This window comes from Acanthochromis polyacanthus, chromosome 2 (assembly GCF_021347895.1).
Source record: "Acanthochromis polyacanthus isolate Apoly-LR-REF ecotype Palm Island chromosome 2, KAUST_Apoly_ChrSc, whole genome shotgun sequence".
Taxonomy (NCBI): domain Eukaryota; kingdom Metazoa; phylum Chordata; class Actinopteri; family Pomacentridae; genus Acanthochromis; species Acanthochromis polyacanthus.
The window spans coordinates 5,528,945-5,549,680 of NC_067114.1; the positions used below are offsets into that span (position 1 = coordinate 5,528,945).

Below are 20,736 nucleotides of genomic sequence, written 5' to 3' on the forward strand. Positions count from 1 at the left end.
GCATTTTCAGCAATGATTCGTAAAAAATAAATAAAAAACTTATGGTATTAATGTGGGACACTGCAGACAGTATACATGTTTTTTTAAAATGCAAATTACTGTTTACAAATGTGGGTGAAGAGCTGACATAAATCTTTGTTCTCCTCATCATCCAATAATAATTATTTAGATTTATTCAAAGAAAAGTGACACAATTGAAAAAGTTCTTAAATTACTTCATGACACAAACTGTTTGGAATTTACAGTAAGACAATAAAAAAGAACAAAGCCAAACTAATGGAATATATAACAAAAGTTCTAACAAAAGTTCAGTTCTAACATATATTGCTAATCATGTATTTTTTTTACTATATATGTTTTACCACAATATTATGTGCAGTGATTTGAACTCAATTTAGCAACAATAAACCATTGACTTACAGTGTAGTATGATTATGGTAATTCTTTTAAGCAAGTACTTATATATGATTACTGTAAGTTTTTTTTCCTGTTAATTAAGATATAGAAAGAACCACCTTGTACCAAAATATTTTCTCTACATAGTGAAATAAAATCAAAGCTTATTTTTTGCAAGCAGACAAAAAAGTGGAGAATGCAGTTTTGTTTTCTCGAGACAAGCACAACTGATAAGTGGTTCCTGAATGTCAAACAGTTTAAGTCTAATTAGAAGCGGGAGAAGTTTCACTTACCTCGAGTGTTTCTTTTTTAAGAGGGTCAAGACCTCAGAGCTTGAACTCAGGTGTAGAACAGGAAGGTTGAGCACATCCTCTCTTTTCCATGCAAACGTCAGAGGCCGCGAAGCAGCTAGCTGGGCTTGGCCACATCACCATAACAGGCATGAGTGCAAGAAAGCCGTCCAGGTGGCGGTCGGGCTGGCGGCCGGCCGTCCGGTCTGTCGGAGGCTTGGTCAATTGGCCCGGCAGCAGAGACAAGGGGACAGGCACACAGGGAGAAGAGCTGAGCCGGAGTGGGCTCTGCTGGAAGGCTTTTTCGCCTCTCCTTCCCTGAATGAAAGCAATCCCTAAGAGTGAATGGGTAATGAGAGACTGGCTCCTGAGATTTTAGCTTTCTTAATCATGTTCATAATTAATTCAAGAACATTGATAATTTCATTACATTCTTTTTGTCTTATCAATAAATGATGTGCCTGCACTTTTGGTCTTGTGTATACGGGAGAGAGGGAGGAAGAGAGTGAGGGAGAGGGACAAGAGAAGTAATACTGCACTAAAAGCACAGGAGATGGAAAATGATACAAACAGGGAAGTGGTAATTATAATCTTTGACCAAGCCACTGGAAGCACAATATGAAGTCAAGTGGCTACAAATAATTAATAAGGCCTCCTGGTGCATGTGTGTGTTTGTGTGTGTGTGGTAAGCGTGAAGAGCAGGGGGGAGGTGGAGTGCTGACGAATGCCTTTGTTGAACATTATTTCACCAGCCCTCTTAGTGGTTGCTTTCACCAAAAAAACAACAACTATTAAACATCATTGTGTTCTCACCAACATGATGTTATACACGCTGCTGCTGTTAGGTAGTTAGCAACACACTCACCTTTAATCCTCACCTTTAAACAGGAGGGTGGAGGAGGATGCCTGTCTTATAATGCCCTTCAGATCCAATAAGGGCTCAGGTTTCAGAAACATTAGTGCACTGAAGCAGTTTTTAAAAGACCATTCTCCTCCCTCCCGTCCCTCCTCTTCACGTGCCCTCTGTCAGGTCAAGAAAGAGAAAAAGGAGGAGAGACATTTTCTGTCTTGCGGCATATATAGTTTCCAGTTATTTGGCAGCAGGAATAATGAGATAATATGCATTTTTAATAGTTCATCTTCAGAATATTCAATAACCCTTCACCTCTGTGCATGCTGTTATAGATTCTGTGCTTTATCAATCGAACTTTCTGTTCAAACCCGGGCTGAAAATAGAAAGAGAAGGAGGGCACAGGGAGGGGAAAAAAGGATGTAATGGATATCTCTGTTTCCTAAAAATGCTGTGAAGATGATGGAGTCTGAGGAAGGCTCTGACTCACAGTCTGCTCTTTTTGCCCCAAAACAAGGCAAGTAGATGGATGGCTTTGAGCAGCCTAATCCGACAGTGAGTGATTGACTGCTCTGTCAAAGGTCTAATCTTCTACCAGAATAGTGGAGTAGGCTGTTTATTCTGATCAGACATCCTTGATATATAATCATTAATCTATTGCAAAGCAGGTATTTAAAGCAGCATTGGGATATGTGTTGTGGGAGGTTCTCAGCCAATAACACAGCTTGTTGTCAATTACCATAAACACTTCATACATATATCTCCAAGGTTTCACTTACTGTAAGTCTAAAAATAATGGGTTGGAACATTTTTGCATGAAATCAGGGCAATTTGACCACAGCAGTTGCATTATTGCAAGGCTATTTGATTTCTGTCATTTTCTAATGGATTTCCAGCTTGTGACACACTACAATATAGATTGGTAAAGCTATATGAGACATTAGAGATTCAAGTACTTTATGTCCTATTTATTCCTTATGTGCCACGGGCCTCCTGTCTTGAGATATGACCAGCTCAACACAAGAAACCTTTAATAAAATAAAAAAGTAAAAGGGGAAAATAGAGATTTACAGCTGGCCATTTTGACAGTAGACTTGATATAAGGTGTTCATAACAAGTTTTGCATTTTATCCCTGGTCCCCTCACACACATTTTAATCATATTTTATGTGATCTATGTATGCAGCACTCATCCTCTCTCTGTCACCCAACCTCTCCAATGTGTCCCTCTTAAACAGATTGCTACAATACTTGTAATGATGGTCCTTCCCAGCTGTGCTGCAGGAGAGGGGAAGGGAGCAGCAGGCTATAGTATTACCATAATACCCACTCCCTCCCTCCACTGTCCCAGGGGCCCATGTGGGGCTGCATGGGGATGTGGAGTAACTCTGCTGTGGAGGGGACTCAACTGGCTGCCGGTCCTGCAGGCTGCGTGGATGTGTGTGTGTGTGTGTGTGTGCGTGTTCGTGTGTGTGCAACTGTGACAGGGCTGAACCTGCCTGTGGGCGATGTAATAAAAGCACCACACACTGCTGGTAGTGATGGTGGCACTGCTGCTGTAGCTGCAGAGGAGGGGATAAATATAAACCAGGCCCGCATCAAGGAGACGGCCCTCCAGTCACAGGCTGACTTACATCCTAATAATTAGGCCCCTTTCCAATAAAACAGGGATTTGTAGCCATGCATCTCTTTTACTTGTGTTTTCTGCTGCAGTGGGAGGGATGCATGGGCTGCTGCAGTCTCTGGTGAAGCTGAGGCTTTGAGAGGATTTAATTTCAGCAATGTTGGAAAGTGATCAGGAACATTTGCCCAATTTGCTTCTTGGCGTTCAAACTTCAGAAGCATCTGCTTCAGCCTCTTGTGGAGTTTATATATTTATTTAGAAATATATCATACTTTTTCCTTTCAAACTGTGATGGCAAAAAACAAAATCTACTTAAGTTTGAGTTCCAAACATTCTACCATTCTCTTGCTTTTGCACACACACAATTGCACAAACACACTCCACTGTCTCTGATAGCGGCTGATCAATAGATGAGGCCTGCAGGTTGCTGTTGCATGTTATCTTAAACCTCCTAATGTGCCCTGGCTAATCTTTTTTATTCTTATACACTCTCTTCTCAACATTACCTCTTTCTCTGCCCTTTCATTATTTGTTCAATTATTGTATTTTCTGAAGTGTTTCAAATATCACCTTCTATAAATTAGACTTTTGAGCAATAATATATAATAAAACTTCCACTGTTATATCATTTTGAACTTTGAAGGCATAGTCTTGAAGCTTTATTTTACATTTTGCTATGTCATTTACATACACTATAAGTTTTAAATATGATACGTGCCTTATCCGTTTCTTATAGAATATCAATACTTCAGACAGATATCCTGCCCTTTTTATGTTTCTTATCTACCGCAGGCTACGTGGCTGTCAGTTCATTTCTATCTACAGTATATCACACTGATGAGTGTTTAAGGATTTCCAAAAGTCAGATCGGGAAGGAGAGGGAAAAGTAGACGCAGGCAGACAGTAAGGGAGAGAGAAGAGCTGGGTGGGGTGGCTGCCTAGGCAGGGGGTATCAGGCTAATTAAAGCAAGCATTTGTCAGAGATTAAGCCTTAAACAGAAAAGGTCATCTGAGCTCCAGAGCACACTGTTTCGCTGCTGTGCTCTTAGGGCAGTCTAAACCTTTCCAAGCTAAATGGTAAAGATGCTATTTGCCAGAGATGGGGGAAGGGATAGAGATCCCAACCAGTGACAAGACTGACACTCGGGTCATTGGTTCTTCACTGTCCATTACACATGCTGGTCAAATCTGGCAATCGGTGTCATTTAGGGATGAAAAATAAGCGCTGGGACAAGATCAATAGATGCAGCCGTCTGTACCGGCTGTGATTAATTGACTGTCACCAATTAATGACTGGCCTGTTGCAAAGCAATGCAATCTCAGTGGGACAATGGGTGTTTCTTTCATTTCAGTCTGATATTGGTTATTTTAGGGCAACTTTCCCAGGAATAAATTCATTAACCACTTCAGTTAGAATTTGTAGTCTTACTGTGGCACACCGGGACGTAGCTCTGACAGCATCTTGTATGTCAGGTGGCCTTTGAAGTCAGTTGTGTTATTGAGATGAATGTGGGCTTGAATGAAAGGTTGCACAGAACATCCACACAGTTTTTTATTTTAGTCCGATCAGAAATGGTTACTAAAAATATTTGTTGTATATTTGAATATGCTGTTGTTTGCATATACTTGCTCCTTCAAAAGTCTGTATGCATTTATACATTCTCTTTATACAGCCATAACAAAAACTAACATTGGGTAATGTTATGCAAATTGATTCTACACTTGAGTCTCTATAACTTATTTATCTTAAACATATTAATCTTCTAAATTTTCTCCAAATGTTCTCATAAATCCAGTAGTGCTATGAAAAATGAGTGAGAACAAGCTGTGGCCTGTGATCCATTTAATACGGCACTGAAAACAATCAAACAGTGATGTTTTCAAACTGGGATTGGTGTACAAGGTTATTTTGCAGTCAGTCAATTCTAATCATATTAGATCCTGAGAAGATGTCCTGGTTTGAGATACGATGAGGCGCAGGATATGTTGGTTTAGATATGAGTAATGACTCCAGAGGGCTAACCTGTGATGGAGATGTAATTTGAAATATTTGTAGTGGAAATTATGCAAATATTAGATCACTGTGTATTGTTATTTATAAATTAGATCATTCATCCGAGACAAATGCTTGCAAAATGTCACATTGCAATCTTCTTTATGGGCAGACGTCAAATGAATTAATGTGATACTGGTGGTGTCTAAGTAAGGAATTGTCATTTTGAAGTTAGTTCTCATCATATGTGATTCTTTAATTTGATCTTTGGGCTTTGATGCACTTTATCATTTTTACAAAAACAAACATCAAACACAAGAAACTAAAGCTATTTATGTCATGAACTTATTTAATTAGCTGTTATTGGGAGCACATTGACCCACTAGAAGCCAGTTTTCTCTGTAAATCCTTAAGTTTTGGAAAAAGTTCATTGTGCAAACAATATAAAAGAGTTTACTCGAAGAACAGATATATTTGTTTACAAGGCAACCGAAATAGAAAGCTTGTGTACGCTGCTGGATATCTGCAATTGTAATATCTATTTATTTATTTTCACTACAGTAAACTTGTGTAAACTGTGTTTACAACTATCTTTTCCAGGTTCATTTTTAAGATTTATTTTTGGGTATCTATGACATGCAAATCACACCTCAATTTCAGCATCCCTCTGGATGACGGGTAGCTTTATACATTTTATGGGCAATACAGTAGTTTGTACATGCATGGTCATTTATATTTGTCCTGGAAAATGTAGTGACGTATGACTTTCAGTGCACCATTTCCCAGTCACTGGTGACTCCAAGATGGAAAATTTAAACATTTTTGTTCCAATTTGATATCAAAAATACAGAAATATACGGTGAAAACAGGTAACTTTTTGAAACTTCATGGAGAAATATGTGATAGCAATATAAGTCTGCTTTTACTGTTTGCCTAAAAACAAAACAAGCAAAAATTAAGAAAAACATGTGGACTATGTGCTTAATGGTTACTAACAGAGAAGATCCGTACCAAACATGTTACAACCAGAACTCAGCAAAAACATGTTCAACATCCCAAATGTATTTACTCTGTCCAAGCATATCTATTCTTGTAACAAGATAATTATTGTAGTTGTACTCATCATTGAATGCACAGTCCATAACAGGTTGTGCAAATGAGTTCTGCTTGTATTTCTGCAATAATCAATATCTTAGTTTAATAGGCTTAAATCAAATCACTCCTTGGAATAGCTGTTAATGGCTCAGTCATCATGGTGATGAACCCATTAAAAATTATAACAGCTTGTTTTAGCTTGATAGCTCACTGAGTTGGTTTGGCAGCCTGCATAGCTACTGTAATATTTGAGTGTCTGTGCTGTCACCAACCCAGAACAAAGTTAGCTACAACATAGTAAAGAATAAAACTTCCTAAATTGTCCATATGCTGTATTTTGTATGCTAAAACACATACCATGAGTGAAATAAGAATGGCTGAACATTTTCATGTTGAAACTGTAGTGGAACGATGACCGTCTCCAAAACGTGGATTCAGACTCCCGGGCTTGTATGCTTTCTTTTCCTTTATCAGAATCAGTTTCTGGTGAGACCAAGAACAGTCTGATTCCTAATGTAGGGTATAAGCCCATCCTTGACCCACATCACTGGGGCTTTGTTCTCTCCTACTGTTATCTGCAAAATCTACTTTGCTACAGGAAACGGCAACAACAACATCGAACGCGTGGTAAGGCAGGCCTGCTAGTGTTTTCGTGGATTATCCGTACTAATGACAGTGTTTGTCTCCCTGTGTGCAAATGTTCCACCAAGACAATTCCACCTGTCACTATTGAAAGTGAACACCAAACCACATCTTTTGCTTAGCTCCACCCAATGACAATTCTGATTGGTTTAAGGAAATACTGTAAAGATCGAGCATTTTTTTTATTCCCAGCCCAACCGTTATATACTACAGAAATGACTAGCTAAGTGAGAGTACTACAAGTATGGCTGATTTACTCTAATATTTCAACTTGCCATCATGCAGAGTAGTTTTACATTGTTTGAGCGGAGTCATAAGGTAAAGTGATAGGGGAGAGGAGAAAGGAAAGAGAGGATAAGACTTCATAGATTTATATACTCTAGAGGAGGCTATGATGTAGAATTACATCGAGGTCATTTTAAGGCAGGAAAGAAAGTCTAAATGGGTTATTCCATCACAATAATCAACTCTGTCTGATTTGTGTGAAACCTTTATTTTTAAAATGATGATTATGTAAAATTCTAACTACGAATATTAAATTGACATATTAAGAACTTTCTGCAATCATTTTTTAAAATAAAATTTCCCGTTAACCTACTTTCAGCTTTTTCTTTTACACATTGATATCTGAGGCTACGTTTGAACATTACCTGAAGCAGTATGTAAGAGAAAAGCCAGAACATTGTACTGTTATTTCCCATCATGCCAATGAATCTGAGACAAGAGACTCAAATAATCTCTGATTATGGGTGACATAAAAATATATATATATATATATATATATATATATATATATAAATCATCATTAAAAATCCCATCCTAACAAAGAAATTGTAAATGCAGAAGAAAACTAGTGGTATTTTCTGAGCTATATGCAGTTGCATGGCACAAAAATACAAAACAAAACACACGGAATCAATTTTTATATTAAATTTTAGTCACAAAAATGAGAAAAACATGTTATTTTAGTCTAAATTTCATTACTGACTTAGCACATATGTTTTCCCACAAAAGCAAAAATACTGCTAGATAGCCTGATCAAAGGAGAATAAAGTAGAGTTCTGGAGTTTCAAAAGCATAACCAGAGATTATTTGATGTATTTGTCCAGTATTGCAGATTCTAAATCAGTGGGGAGTTGAGATTAGCAGTGAATATGTCATGCTGTTAACATTTAATTTCCTGAGATATTGTCCTTCAGACATTTGAACAATGTTGTCTGGAAAGTATTTAATATACTGAGCTACAATTTCACAAAGATCTTTATACATATCCACATTTCATGATGTAAAAATTCCAGGCAAATCAGAGATAATCAAGCAGAATTGTTGATTATTGAATTTTGATTATCTAAATTTGGAACTTTGATATATTGATGGCCAGAGAGGGAATTAGAGAGTAAATTGTGTTTCTTAGGACTTTGTGGAAACCAAAACAGTTACCGTAAAAGGAGATTCAAGTTGACTTGCATTTATCAGATGGGGCACTCAATAGTTCAAATGAATGTTATTGGTAGTCGACACTGGTCGGTTGTTTAACTAGCAAAAATATTGATAAACTGGGATATCTCTGGTTTCCCGTTTTAAAAACACATTAAAATTACTCACCAAACATACGTTCTTCGCGGTGTGTTTGTCAAACGAAATTTTAAACATGACTTAAAGTGAGGCGAAAACTTTTGGTCATTGTATTTGCGTGTTCGCTAAACTGGCGCCTTTTGGTCCTTTTCGCTCTCCGTAGATGTGAGACTCGGCGCGCGACGCAGCGGGTCCTGGTGGGAGATTTGTACCTGCTCAGAGGAAGTGTGCCGCTGAACCGTGCTGTGTTTTCACCACAACAATGGCTCTCAACTACCAGGCGTCGACTCTTTCCCTCACTTTGCCGATTTCGTGCCAGATATGTCTCGGAAAGGTAACCGCCGTTCTGTTTCTAAGTCGTCCGCCAGCCTTTAAAAACGAAGGGGGACGCGTTTACTCGGGATAAACATGAACGCTCTCAACGGTTAAATCTAGCTAGCTAAACAGTTTTAGCCGAGTATTGCGCTTAAACTTGTGTTCGTGGTGTTATTGCAACTGTTAACCAAAGTTTCGACTTAATCTTCTCATGTTTGTCTCTGTGCAGGTTAGGCAGCCGGTCATTTGTGCCAACCACCACGTGTTCTGCTCGTCCTGCATGGAAATGTGGTTAAAGAAAGCTAGCCAGTGTCCGTCCTGCAGAGTCCCCATCACGCCAGAGAACCCCTGCAGGGAAATCATCGGTGAGTTGAGTTGCACGCAAAAAAGGAGGAACAGACACAAAGCAAGACAAGAGCGGTAATGTGAGGCTTCGTCTCCCTTGCAGCGTCGTGAGTCACCGTGACTTCATGTTCAACACAGCATGTTGTGAAGTTTGCAGTCAAGTTTAGGCAGCTGTAAGGTTTATTTTACCAATAGCCTGAAGTTGATGGTTTCAGCTAATAAACAAAGTTTCTTGCAAACCTGAAAAGCTCAGTCATTAGGTCATGCATGAGAATAAATGTTTGCTGTTCATAAATTTTAAGTAGTTTGGACCGTGCTGTCCACATGTTTAATAGAAAACTGACGATTGCTGCAGTAAAGCAAACTTGAGATGAACTTATTTTAGGGCAGGAAAACTATACTACTTGATCCTCAAACAAACAGCTGAACATAAGCAAAGATGGCTAGCAAGGATATATATATATCCAGGGTGTCATTTTCCTTACATTTATACCGTATAACATGAATGAATACCTTATCAGAAATGTACAAAGACTGATGGATGTTTGCATGGATAAATGTGGGGTTATAATTCTGTAGTTCTTGATCACACAAACTTGTTGTTTTCCTGCATGCTTTCTTATTTTGTTGATCTGATTGCATTAGATTTCTTCTCACAATGACTAAAATCAGTCCACACAGACGAGTCGGCTCATAGCTCTAGCCCGCTAAACTGGATTCAGACTTTGAATATTTCTTCCAAAAATCCAAACTTTTATTCATGCAGTTATTTCATCTGTCCACTCTGGACTTGAACATTCTGTAATACATCCATTTGTTTGAGAGGATAAAAGAATGGAATATGAAAGCTTGTGAAAGAGGTTGGATATGATACCCTTAATCCCAGCTGTTGAATACATCTGTACGAAAAAGAGAACATGAATGTCAATCCACTCATCCAAAATGTTAGTGTATTACTTAAGGGAAGGCAACAAGTACAGGGCTTAAAGACTCGTGTCTTCTCATTAAAATTTAACTCACTGTTCTGCAGGTAAGCTTGGAGTCACCATTAATCTTGGCCTGCTTTCAAAATTCTACCAGTATTCTATTTGTTTTGGCTAACAGTTCTGAAAAACCATAACTAAGGTGTCACTGAATCCACATAAAAGCCAAGGGACTTTACTTTAAATGTTATTTTAGTACATGTTTCATTGTCTGTTCTACTAATCTTTTTTGTGCTCGTGTATTTCTGTTACAGGAGGAACAAATGAGGGAGATCACAGTGACAGTCCTCCTATGAGGAAATGTCTCAGAAAAACCAGAGGAGAGCTGCTTTTACGGGAGTATGAGGTATTGGCTCATCATGCAGTGTGTTTTCACAGCTAAAACAAGCAGGTTAAGGTTTCTGAACAGACTTTTCAAGGGGCTTATCACTGCAAAAACATGAGAACAGGCCATCAGGTCAGCACAGTTCAGTGAAGTTTCAGTTGCAGCCACTATCCATTGTTACAGATTTTTCTTTGAAGATTCATTGCTCTGAATATCTTGGAGAGCAATATATTGTTAAGAGTATCTACATTGGAGCAAACGCAAAAAGAAATTTCAGATGATAGTGTTCAAATTTTTTATATAAGAGCTGCAGTTAATTTCAGCACTGGTGTTAGTGTTGTGAAGACACAATCATCGGATTGTTTGTAAATCCTGTTTTCAAAATTTCTCCAACAGGAAGAAATCGAAGGGCTAATGAGAGAAAACGAAGAGCTGAAAACAAAAAATCACAGTCTAGAGGCCCAGCTGAGGACCGCTTTGGATCCCTGCAGCATCAATACAGAGCAACCAGATGACAAAAGAGTGGCTCCGCTTGTCCTGGAAGAATGGACAAACAAGTTGCGAGCAGCCACAGATGTTTGCGACAAAGTAAAGCAGGACATGGATAAGCTGAAAGAGGTATGCAGCATGCAGTATGTGAGCCACTGTCTGCTTAAAATACTACATTATATTGATCCTTTAAAATACAGATGTTTCTGTTTTGCTGACAGATGCAGATAAGTTATAGGCTTTAGTTTGGTTGTGAAAAGAATATTCATTGATGCATTTGACAGTATAAATTTGAGTTGCACATTGTTATTCTGATTATTACTTTTTTCTATACTTATAAAGGAAACAGTGTAAAAAAAAAAAAAACTAGTATACTAGTGTTTTGGTGAAATAAAACTGCTTATGCTTCTATAAATGAAATAATTTAGGAATAAATATTGTTACTTTACCATCTTCAGGCAAATAAGGCATTGCGATCTCAAAATGTCGACCTTGTACAAGAAAATATGAGGCTGAAAGCTGAGGTGGCGAGCAGATCTCCTCAAAAGTAAGTATTTTTGTGTGCTTCATGACACCAAAATGTTCTTGACTTTTTCAAAGAGGTTCAAGCTTTTGGCCCCCATAACCTTGTTTTTCTCTCATTTTAATCCTGCCTACTAACACAGTTCCATACCTACTGTTTCAAATTAATCTGAAAATGTGCCATTATTCTGAGAAACACTTGTTGTCTGATAACTTAATCTTAACAGGGGTGGGCAAGCTCTTAGGGTTTGGAATATTGGAAGTAGCGGCATACAGGCAAGTTGATCATTCCTGCTTCATCTGTCATGAATTGCAGACATACTGAATAGTGTTTTTATTTCTAGCTCAGTTTTAATTACTTTCCAAATGCGTTATCGTGCTCAAAGGTACATTTACAAATGTGTTTTTTAAAGGCACAATACAAATGTAGAAAAGCTGTCACTCAGCTAAATGTTATTGACTTGTCATGATTTAAAGATGAAATGTTCTGTCCCCAGGTTTGGTCGATATACGGTGGCTGGCACTGGAAGCTAAAATTCCAGCAGTATGAGCGTGATGTAGACCACTTGAAAAGGGCTCTGGAGCGCATGACCAGTACATTGATGACCTGGAGTCTCAGGTCAGAAAGTCTGAGAAGAAATGTCTTGACGTGCCGGAAGCATGCGGGACGAGCACAGCTGCAACAGAAACTCTGACACAGCAACAGAAATTAGCATGATGATGAGAACTTGAGTGACAACGAGAGGGAGTCGATCTGCAGCAATCCAGAGGCAGAATGCCAACGTTTTCCAGGAATCACAGTTTGTTTATCCATCTGCAGATCATGAAGACTTTAATAGAATCTCATTGAAACCTCAAGACGAGGGCTCAGACAGCACCTCCTCTGACTTTTACCCACTACTCGTCCACTGCTTTCCGCTCCCTGACTCTGAGGAGCCCCGGCATCCGTGAAAAGAAAGTTGCGTTTAAACCTGCCGTTGCACCTGAGGAGGCTCAATTTGAGGAATTTCCTAGTCCTAGTAAAAGCAGCATGAGTTTGGAGAATCATTTCCGAAGTCTCGAGAAATTCCACAAAAGCTTGCCTCCAAAAGACGTGAATCCATCAAAGTCTGTGTTCTGGGATGGCTGGCAGAGATCTAACACTAATGACCAGTTGTATCCAAGTTCAAGTAAAGCAAGCTCAGTTGAGGAGTCTGCGTCTGCTAATCTTGTAGGTGACGGGCCTGATGGCTTCCAGATGTCCAGCGAGGCGTCCATGGATGCAGCTTACCTGGACAAAATCTCCGAGTTGGATTCCATGATGCTGGATGGAGAGAGCTCCAGCAGCCGGGAATCGCAGCTCTCCCTGGTTTCCTGTCCTACCACAGTCTTAGACAACACTCTTGTCCCAGAACCCAAAGTTTCCCTGATGTCAAGTCAAACTATAGTAACAAACCTGTGGCACAATGTGAACCCCAAGAACCCCCAACCGTTAGAAAACACTGATGGCCCTTGAAAAACAAAGACACCAAAAAAGGCTCTGCAGAGGAAGGTTTTGCTGCACTAGTGTCCAGCAGGAAGCGCAGCGCCCATGTCCTGGCTGTGAAGGACCCTCTCAGACCGAGGAACTGTCTTTTGATCTACTGTTTGATCCTCTGGATGAGGTTAAGGCCGGTCCCTCAGGCTCTCTCAGTCCAACAAGCCAGGACCATGACCATGCAAACATCTCTCCTTCCTCCGGCTGCACTGGTGGCAAGTCTGTGAACACAACAAGAGAAAGACACGCACTGAACAGCAGTCAGCCAATAAAGAGAAAATCTCACAGCCCCTTTATCACAAGCAGCCCCACAAAACTTTCAAAGCTTATGTAAAGGTTTCAAAGCAACCCAACCTGTGTGTGTTCTCAGAGTAGCATGTGTTGGTCAGGCTTAACAACTGGAAGCATTATTTGTTGCTTCAGAATACATGTCTAAATCTGAAGCTAGGCTCTAATTTTCCTGTTGTGGTATATGAATCAGGTCAAAATAGGGCAGGACGGTTGGATAGTGTTTGTCCTGTAGCTCTCAGTGGCAGCTAAATAACTTTGAGAGCCCATTTTTACAGCCTGTGCAGTTTGTTGTTGGAACATCACATTTGGTGCTTAGACAAATATAGTTTCACCCTACATGTCTGTGTTTGGCATTTGAAACTACTGAGCGGACCTCATGGCCCTCGTGGTAATCTTCTGCGGTACTGAAGACGGATAAATAAGACTATCATGATAAAACGTAATATTCTAACTGAAGTTGCAATGTGTGTTATAAATAAAATAGTAATTGCAATAGAAATGTGTTGATAGCTTTTGTTTGTGCTTTCTGCATTTTCTTTGTCTTTTTTGCAAATGCCTTGATCACATGATTCAGGTAATCATCCCCTTTGAGAGTTCACAGGTATATTGGTTAGTATTTTGTGATTTAGATTTTTAGTGGACAAACAACATACTTTTCATATGATCATATTCTTTTTTTTATTTTTTTGCAGTACACAATTTGTTCGTGTTAAGTGTAAATAGCTCAGTCCTTTCATGTCGATTTAAAAAGTCATGTAGCCTGTAACGACACACATTAGAGACCTCACTCAGTAATTCCACTGGTGCAGAAGGCGCCTTATTTATTATGCAAATGTAACGATATATCGTGTATATTTCACATACCTCTAATCACTGCATGAAATTTTAATTGGGCAGCCGTTGTGGTTTGAATGAAGTGTTAATTCATTGGGATTAATTTAGGTAAAGACTGTGTACAAGGTTACACTGGTGTATTAAATCAATTTGTTTAGTGCTCATCTGGCCATGATGGTCTTTAATGATAGAGCAGCAGGCTCTTTTGTTTCCAAGGGTTAATATGAGGGACACATTTAAAGATTTGGTGTAAACAACTGATCAATTCAAATTAGTAATATTTCTATATTTGAAATTGCTTTGCTGAGCCTCTTTCATAATGAAGCTAATTAGTTTTCAGAATTTTGTCTTGTTTAACCAAATAATTCCATAGGAGACAAAAAAATAAAATCCCAGGGATGGTAGCAGCACAAATAAACCGCGTTAAGTCAATGGTTAACGGCCTTAAAGTAAAGAATAAGGCCTTACAGGCATTGGGACTGTGGCTGGATGGAGAGGAGAGAGCCCCTAAAAAAACGCAGGCGTCTAGTCTCCAGATGTTATTGCCTGCCCTGTGAGCAGTTTTTATCTGTCAGCCTGCTCACTGTTCTGGCAGTTTATGTCTCGCGAGAGCAGCCGAGCACGGGCTTGACGAGATCTGAGGCGCTCAGGTGTAAGAGCCTCTCTCATCCCCAGCAGTGGGAAACAGTAGACAGATAAGTGCGTCTGAGAGACTGCAGGCATCTCTGTGATCTCCGGGCTCAAGGCTGCTGCTCGGCGCACTACACAGCGAACTACAGCGCATCATTACCGGATAGGCAAAGGGATCACTGTGTGTCTATGACTATTTTCCAGCTCTTGTAGCCGTTTCCCCCCTTCTTTCCCGTGCACTTTAATTGGAGAAGCTCGCCAAGATGATGTCCATGAACAGCAAACAGCCGCACTTCGCCATGCATCCCTCCTTACCCGAACACAAGTACACCACCCTGCATTCCAGCTCGGAAGCTATAAGGAGAGCCTGCCTACAAACTCCACAGGTAAATTATCAACCGAAAAAAGAGAGAAAAAACTTTCACTTTGTCCTTTTTCTTGCCTTGGCTGCTTGTAGTGCTTGAATGCTGTCTGTGCGTAATAACAAGGGCTGCTCCGAGGCACATTCAGCCAAGACGAGCACTTAATGTTTTTTTCATGTATTCCACAGCAATCACTCGGAGAGTCTGTGATCTTTTTGAAAGCATGCTCACGCAAAAGCCCGGCTTTGCTGTTTTTGTATTAATTTTTATGACTTGCCGCTTCTGAAGGAATACTCCGACTCTGTTATGTCGCCAAAAGTCCCGACTGACAGCTACATTCATTTATACTTTTTTCTTTTTTCCTGCTGTCTTCCTTTCTACCCTTTTCACATTTCCTACCCATTTCACACCCTTTCGTTCTCCCCTCCGTTTCCCCGTTTTGTTTTCTTTTTAATTGTCCCCCCTCTGCAGCTACAGAGCAACATATTCGCCAGCCTGGATGAGACCCTCCTGGCCCGGGCTGAGGCTCTGGCGGCCGTGGACATCGCCGTGTCCCAGGGCAAGACGCACCCGTTCAAGCCCGACGCCACCTACCACACGATGAGCACGGTGCCATGCTCGTCGACGTCCACCGTGCCACTGGCCCACCACCACCACCACCATCACCACCACCACCACCAGAACCTGGAGCCCCCGGACATCATGGACCACCTCTCCTCGCCGTCTCTCGCCCTCATGTCCAGCGCGCACGACGGTGCAGGTGGCGGCGGCGGAGGAGGAGGTGGAGGAGGCGGCGGAGGTGGCGGTGGCGGAGGGCTCATTTCTCCACTCCTCCGCGCACCCGCACTCGCACATGCACGGCCTGGGTCACCTCTCCACCAGGCCATGAGCATGAACTCGCCTCTCACCCACCACGGGCTCTTACCGGGCCATCACGGCGGCGGTCAAGGCGGCCCGGGGCTCACGAACGCCGGACTCCCTCCATCAATGACTCGGACACGGACCCAAGGCGAGCTGGAGGCTTTCGCGGAGCGCTTCAAGCAGCGGAGGATCAAGCTGGGGGGTGACCCAGGCGGACGTGGGCGGCGCTCTGGCTAATCTCAAAATTCCGGCGTGGGGATCGCTGAGCCAAAGTACAATTTTGTCGATTCGAGTCCTTAACTCTGTCCCAACAACAACATGATTGCGCTCAAGCCCATCCTCCAGGCGCTGGCTGGAGGAGGCCGAGGGGGCCAGAGGGAGAAAATGAGCAAACCTGACATTTTCAACGGAGGGGAAAAGAAACGCAAGAGGACCTCGATAGCGGCGCCCGGAAAAGAGATCTTTGGAGGCCTACTTCGCCGTACAGCCTCGGCCGTCGTCCGAGAAAATAGCAGCTATTAGCCGAAAGTTGGACCTGAAAAAAAATGTGGCTGCGAGTGTGGTTTTGTAACCAAAGACAGAAGCAGAAGAGGTTGAAATTTTCCGCTGCCCACTGATGAGCAAAGGAGAGGAAAACAAAAAACAAAAACACACACACAGAAAAAAAAAGTTGTGGGGACTGAATTTGGGGGACCAAGGGACACTAAAGACACCATTTCAGTCTTTTTGTCTCCAGCGATTTTCCCACGTTGGTGGCGCAATGGCTTTAGATCCCATTTAGAGGCTTTCATATATCTTGTTTATTTTTCACGTTATCGGTGAATGTGAAGTATGCAAATAACAGATCACACAAAATTTCGCTCAGTTGTTACGAAGGGAAAAATGTTTTAGCGACATTGCCTTTAAAAAAACACGTGGAAAGAGGTAATTTGCTTGGATACTATAGCGAGTTATTTTCTCCTAATAGGCCTATTATTTGAAGTATAGCCATTTACGAATTACCTCATTGATTGTTGAACTGTGTTCTTGGGTTTGATTTCTTCCTTTTTTTCCCCTTTTCTTTGTCGTTGTTGTTCTAGAATAATTCATGAATCTGTTCATTTATTCATCCGTTCGTTTCTTTCTTATTTGGAGGCTGCTATGAAGTCAAATTTAGTTGCAAACTTTAAATGGCTAACGAAAAAAATGTAGGCCTGCATGGAATCCTAATTCACGGGGTAGTAATTTAGCCTCTTCTGGGCTGTCACATCTACAGATATATTTTTTTGAATTTGCACAAAAAAGGCCCTTTTAGGTTTCTAGATCGGTTAAATGGTTTTGTATATACAGACATCACTTTATCACTTATCAGAGGTTGAGCTCCTGTGTTTTTTGGGAGGGGGAAATAAATTATAAGGGTCTTATTCCATGCCACAAGGAAAAAGTTTCAGACAGATCAGAGCACGAAAAAGCCTTGTCTGCTTCATTAAGGAAGGGGGGAAAAAGAGGATTTCATGTGTCTCAGTTTGGCAGTGCAAACACTCTATGCATTGGGGGAAAGAAATCACTGCTTACAGTAGAGCTGTCTGCTGATAGACCTTATTTTGTGGATGGTGTAAGTCACTGTTAAATGCCTGTTTTTTCACATTAAGATCACCACGTTGTTTGTCGTGTTAATTTGTTACGGAAACGCTGGTGTAAGTAATATTTTACTTTGTGCACAAGTATGTTTACAAAACTTGCGGCGACATGTGCATCATTGGAAGAAAAAAAAATGTCCCACTGTCTCCTTCCCTCTCTCACAACTTCTGCACTCTCCTCTGTTGTCCTCTTTACTTTCATTGGTACTATTCATCCTGTAAGCCAAATTCAACAGGGAGGTGTGTTCCAGCAATCTTCTAATAAATCAAAGAAAGAAATCCATGCTTTTCTGGTTGTGATTGGGCCTCCACTGGACGAATTTTGATGTTTCAATCTGAATATTTTTGCATTAGTTCAAGGGATTAACTACATGTTTTTATTTCTGGATATATGTTTTTAATTTTAGGTTCAATTTTGGTATGATTTAAAATGTTGTTGGCATTTTTACAACCGAGATAAGATGCTCATTAATCGAGGTTATGCTTGGATGTAGCTAAAAAAAAAAAAACTAATTCAGGAGCATAAAGTCACCTTATAAATGTTAATAACTGTCAAAGCCTTCGAAATAAAAGCCTGTGCCAACTAAATAATAATAATAATTAATAACAATGATATCTTTCAGTCAGAATGCTAAATAATTATTTTTTATGCTGCACCAGAACAAGTTTATTGTTCTGCTCTATGTATTTTTAACAAGTGATTAAAATAGGGAAATAGTGATGAGGTATTTTACCTGCAGGTGCATTTATTTTGAAAGTTTGCACCTCTAACATAGGCTTAATTACAAAATAAAAGGGCTGCTAAAGAAACAACCGATTTGCATGTCTGGAATTCCTAAATCAGATGAAGTTCCCGCCCTTTGCTGCACTGAGCATCAGGCCCAACAATCAACATTTAATGAAGTTTCACAGCAGAGTCAGAATAACTCAGCAGCAGCGTTTAAAGCGACGCTGACATCAGAGAGAGGGAGAGAGAGAGAGAGGAGAGAGAGAGAGAGAGAGGAATAAGGAAAAAAAAGGAAGAAAAGTTTATTATTTATTTTAATGGCCACAATGTGACCTCCATACCCTCCTTCAAATATTTCCGTTCAGTCCTAACTTGCAGATTTTTTTTGTCTCTTTTTCTTTTCTTTTGGTGGGCTTCACTTCGACTGCATTTACAAAAAAAAAAACCGAATTTTTAAATGCACGTAATGCAATATTAATCGGGATTCGCTGATATAAAATGCAATACTTTCAGACAGCTTTCGGGGGTTTCGGGGGAAGCAGGCGGATGAAGGAAGTCGCTGTTAAACAGCAGAGAAAGCTGCTCTTTATTGCTTTTCTTTAGCTTTTGGCTACATGGACAGACGAGTGAGCGATTCCTTAACGTGAGTAAAATATATTTTTTAGATTGGTCTTAGACATTTTCATAACCATTAACAACTTTTGACCATTTAAAAAAGAAGTATTTAACATAGATCCACGTAGAGATAGACTGCAGTGCATTTAGACTGAATGCAGAATGTAAAATACAAATTTTGTCTATTTCACAGATGCTTTTTGATTTAAGATCATTTCAATTTACAACAACAAAACACTGAATTCGTTAAGAAATTACCCTTTTAAAATTGTAAGGCAAAGATTACCAGATGGGACGTGAGGATACACATCTCCATCGTAGTGAAAACCAAGAATATTTCATTTTTTAACATAAATTTTATTGCTGCACAAACTGATTTTTTGGGGTAAGCTAGGCTATTAAAGGGAAACATTTATTGTGAATTGGTGAAAAGTGGTGGAAGGTTTATGAACTGAGTTTTTTTACACGACAGATTTTAGATACATTTTGTATTTTGATGAATTAACACATGTGAGGCAGCAGCAGCTCAGGATATTGCGCATTTATTTGGATCTATTCGTGCGTAATTGTGCATGAGCGTGTAGTCTATCTATCTATCTATCTATCTATCTATCTATCTATCTATCTATCTATCTATCTTTTTGTATTTCTTTATGTTGATGACTTCAAAGTTTCCCATCTAACATAGGCCTACCGAGAGCAACACAACACCGCTGGCACTGAACCACACTCCACGCGCGGCACCACACGCGCCACATGGCAATCATTTCAGCACCACGAACAGCTCCGTTGGCGGATTGAAGAGTGATGCATTATTGAAAGCCTATATCAAACAGCTCTGGGGTGCTGCCTCTCTGCGCAGGGGCCCTGGATGAAGTCGGACTGTCTGCCTGCACAATAGCCTCTAATATGTTAATGGCCGTAGGGGATGCCTGAGGTACCGTCCCCAGCTGCCTCGCCTACCATATGTCAGCCCCTTACGACAGAGTCCTCTATTAATCAGGAGGGGTTGGGGTGTGGTGGTGGTGGGGCATTCATCAGTAACTTCACCGGTATCATAACCCCCTTAAAGCTCTATCAATAAGTGGACGCAGCATGATCGCGTCGGCCTGAAAGGGGCCTTCCTGCTACCCTTCACACCCTCCCCAACTTGTCCCATCCCATGATGCTTCGGGTGTCCCCTCTGAGCCTCATAGCTCCCTTAAAATTCCACATAAAAACATTATTATTGTTATCGTTACAGAAGGATGCCCGATCCGGACAGCATCCATCACCTCCTCTCCTTCCTCCGGTTTTGTATCCTTGCATAAGGCCTTCGATGGATTAATCATGGAGCCTACCGAAAGGATCTCATATCTTAATTCCTTCAGGCTACTAGTCGGGGGAGTAATTAATCTATACCGTGGATGTAAATAAAAGGAAATTGGATTCCTGACAGACGAAATGAGAGAGTCTCTGACATCAGGTCGACAAATAATGATTTCACCAGCGCGTTATGGTAACGCAGGCGCGCAGATTTACGAGCGCACGACTTTTTACTATATGGCTCTGAGCGGGAAGGAGTGGGCCTACCCTAATCGGAGCTGTTAGGCGCCCAGGTTAAGATGGATTAGATCATTACAATTACAACACTACATGCTTCAAGTAAAAAAAAAAAAAAAAGAATAAAAAAAAGAAAGGAGAGGCCTCACATAACACGATGGTTTAGTTATGTTTTTTTCTTTTTGATTTGGCTTAGTTATTGTTTTGACATTGTTCTACTCATGGAGTTTCTTAAAAAATAAAATAAATAAATAAAAATAAGAGCTCCCGTGGAGGGCTCCGTTGATCTAACAATA

The 20,736-nt window shown here is 40.5% G+C and overlaps 2 protein-coding genes and 2 long non-coding RNA genes across 4 annotated transcripts in view; 2 read left to right on the top strand and 2 right to left on the bottom strand.

Moving 5' to 3' along the window:
• Positions 1–1,385, bottom strand: part of LOC110952079 (uncharacterized) — a 31,200-nt gene extending 29,815 nt beyond the window's left edge. The window contains exon 1 of the long non-coding RNA XR_002595770.2: positions 690–1,385. This is a non-coding gene — a long non-coding RNA (uncharacterized LOC110952079). The remainder of the gene's footprint in view (positions 1–689) is intronic.
• A 7,209-nt stretch (positions 1,386–8,594) lies between these two features.
• On the top strand, positions 8,595–13,749 carry obi1 (ORC ubiquitin ligase 1). The gene is given in 13 exon segments (XM_022195431.2): positions 8,595–8,798; positions 9,009–9,144; positions 10,362–10,453; positions 10,829–11,050; positions 11,380–11,468; positions 11,941–11,968; positions 11,971–12,028; positions 12,031–12,154; positions 12,156–12,230; positions 12,232–12,342; positions 12,344–12,843; positions 12,846–13,016; positions 13,019–13,749. Coding segments are annotated over 13 exon segments (1,953 nt in total). The 5' UTR covers positions 8,595–8,726; the 3' UTR covers positions 13,294–13,749.
• Positions 13,061–20,736, bottom strand: part of LOC127531224 (uncharacterized) — a 52,377-nt gene continuing 44,701 nt past the window's right edge. The window contains exon 3 of the long non-coding RNA XR_007938186.1: positions 13,061–13,180. This is a non-coding gene — a long non-coding RNA (uncharacterized LOC127531224). The remainder of the gene's footprint in view (positions 13,181–20,736) is intronic.
• Positions 14,101–16,676, top strand: pou4f1 (POU class 4 homeobox 1). The gene is given in 11 exon segments (XM_022195432.2): positions 14,101–15,100; positions 15,548–15,901; positions 15,903–15,948; positions 15,951–16,049; positions 16,052–16,086; positions 16,088–16,135; positions 16,137–16,217; positions 16,219–16,245; positions 16,247–16,384; positions 16,386–16,487; positions 16,489–16,676. Coding segments are annotated over 11 exon segments (1,119 nt in total). The 5' UTR covers positions 14,101–14,977; the 3' UTR covers positions 16,555–16,676.